This window comes from Scatophagus argus, chromosome 6 (genome assembly GCF_020382885.2).
Source record: "Scatophagus argus isolate fScaArg1 chromosome 6, fScaArg1.pri, whole genome shotgun sequence".
NCBI classification, from domain to species: domain Eukaryota; kingdom Metazoa; phylum Chordata; class Actinopteri; family Scatophagidae; genus Scatophagus; species Scatophagus argus.
Window position 1 is genome coordinate 12,910,001 of NC_058498.1, and position 1,422 is coordinate 12,911,422.

At 44.9% G+C, this 1,422-nt stretch overlaps 1 protein-coding gene across 2 annotated transcripts in view; it reads right to left on the bottom strand.

Moving 5' to 3' along the window:
• The window catches only part of arhgef18b (rho/rac guanine nucleotide exchange factor (GEF) 18b), a 35,134-nt gene extending 33,953 nt beyond the window's left edge, over nucleotides 1-1,181 (bottom strand). For both annotated transcript variants that reach the window (XM_046391359.1, XM_046391360.1), the window contains exons 1-2: nucleotides 874-1,181; nucleotides 102-282 (exon numbers count right to left, since the gene is read on the bottom strand). In XM_046391359.1, the coding sequence (XP_046247315.1) occupies nucleotides 102-282; nucleotides 874-1,043 (351 nt within the window). In that variant the 5' untranslated portion in view covers nucleotides 1,044-1,181. The remainder of the gene's footprint in view (nucleotides 1-101; nucleotides 283-873) is intronic.
• Between the last annotated feature and the right edge of the window lie 241 nt (nucleotides 1,182-1,422).

Genomic DNA, 1,422 nt, shown 5'->3' on the forward strand with positions numbered 1-1,422 from the left:
TTAAGGATTTTAGTCTTGGGTACGCAGCTGAGTGCCACTTACAGAGTAAGGAAGTAGGAAAATGATTTTACAATAATAATATATCACTGTTTCCTTATTACCATGCTCGTGACCCTGGCTCTTGGACAGGGGTCCACCGGCATTGGACCATCTCTCTCATCTCCAGGACATGCTGTGCACCTGACGGTCAGCGGCTGGGTAGACTGGAAGAGACTTCTCTGTCTTTCCTCATCATCCTCTCTCTCTCCTTCACTGTCCATGGCCATGGTATCCAGACTCAGTCTGGCAGTAGAGCACAGCAACAAACACGCACACACATACAGCAGAAAGTTAACCAGGCAGTGAAATACTATTAATATTAACTAAACAAAATGTTTGAGTAAGACATTTTATGTCCCATGTTTATTTTTGTGTTGTTGTTTGTATGTTCACCCTAAAGCAACCTTGACTGCATTTTTTAGTAACTGCAAGCAACCAAGTACAACATCAGAAACACTGACTGAATTTCCTATACAAACAAGCACTATAGACAAAAGTATTGGGACATCTGGCCATTTTCCCAAAAGGGACTTTAACGATATCTCATTCTAAATACATAGACAGAAAAGGCCTTCCAGTTCAACCCAAAGGTGTTAGGTGGGGATTCGGTTGAGATTTTCCTTCACTGAAAGTGAGGGGCCCAGCCAAACCCCTGAAAAGAGTCCCATACTGCACCTGAATTTAATAATAGAGTTGTGTCTGGATACTTTTGTCTATATAGTGTATGCAAGCCTTATATAAGACTTATCGGACAAGTGGAGTTTAGGCTTATTTATATTCACTGTTGTGAGACTGCACTCGCTCCAATTCCTTCGATCCATCCATCCATCTTACCTCCTCCCAAAGTTAATAGGGGACACAGGGACACCCCAGCTGTGCCTCCGAGACGTTGACATGGATCTGACCAGAATAGGAAAGCTGTCCAGGTCTGGCTCTCCATCTAAATCTGTAGAGGGCTGCTCCATTATGTCCTCTGGATCTGTTGTTCCCTTTACTGTTTCCATTGTTCCCAATAGTCCATTTAGATTAATTGTCAAACTGAGCCCTACCGCTGGGCCTGAGGAGTCACCGCTGTCAATAATACAACCCGGCAATAATTTATGACTAAGTTGAGTGACCACAAAGTTGTGTTGAGGTTCCTCTGCAGGATGAACATGGGAGGGAGGAGATGATGCGTTGACCTGAGGTGAGCATGTGGTCTGTACAGGTTTGTTGACTGCAGGACTCTCTGTGTTTAAGGACACCTGCAGGCCAGCAGTTAGGGTTTTGTTCTCTGGATCTGTGGTTACTGGGGATGCGGTAAACTGTGAAGCCAGAATCCCTCCCTCCAGGTCTTTCAAGTACTCAGAGTCTCTGAGAGAAGAGCTGAGGTCCAGCAGGTCC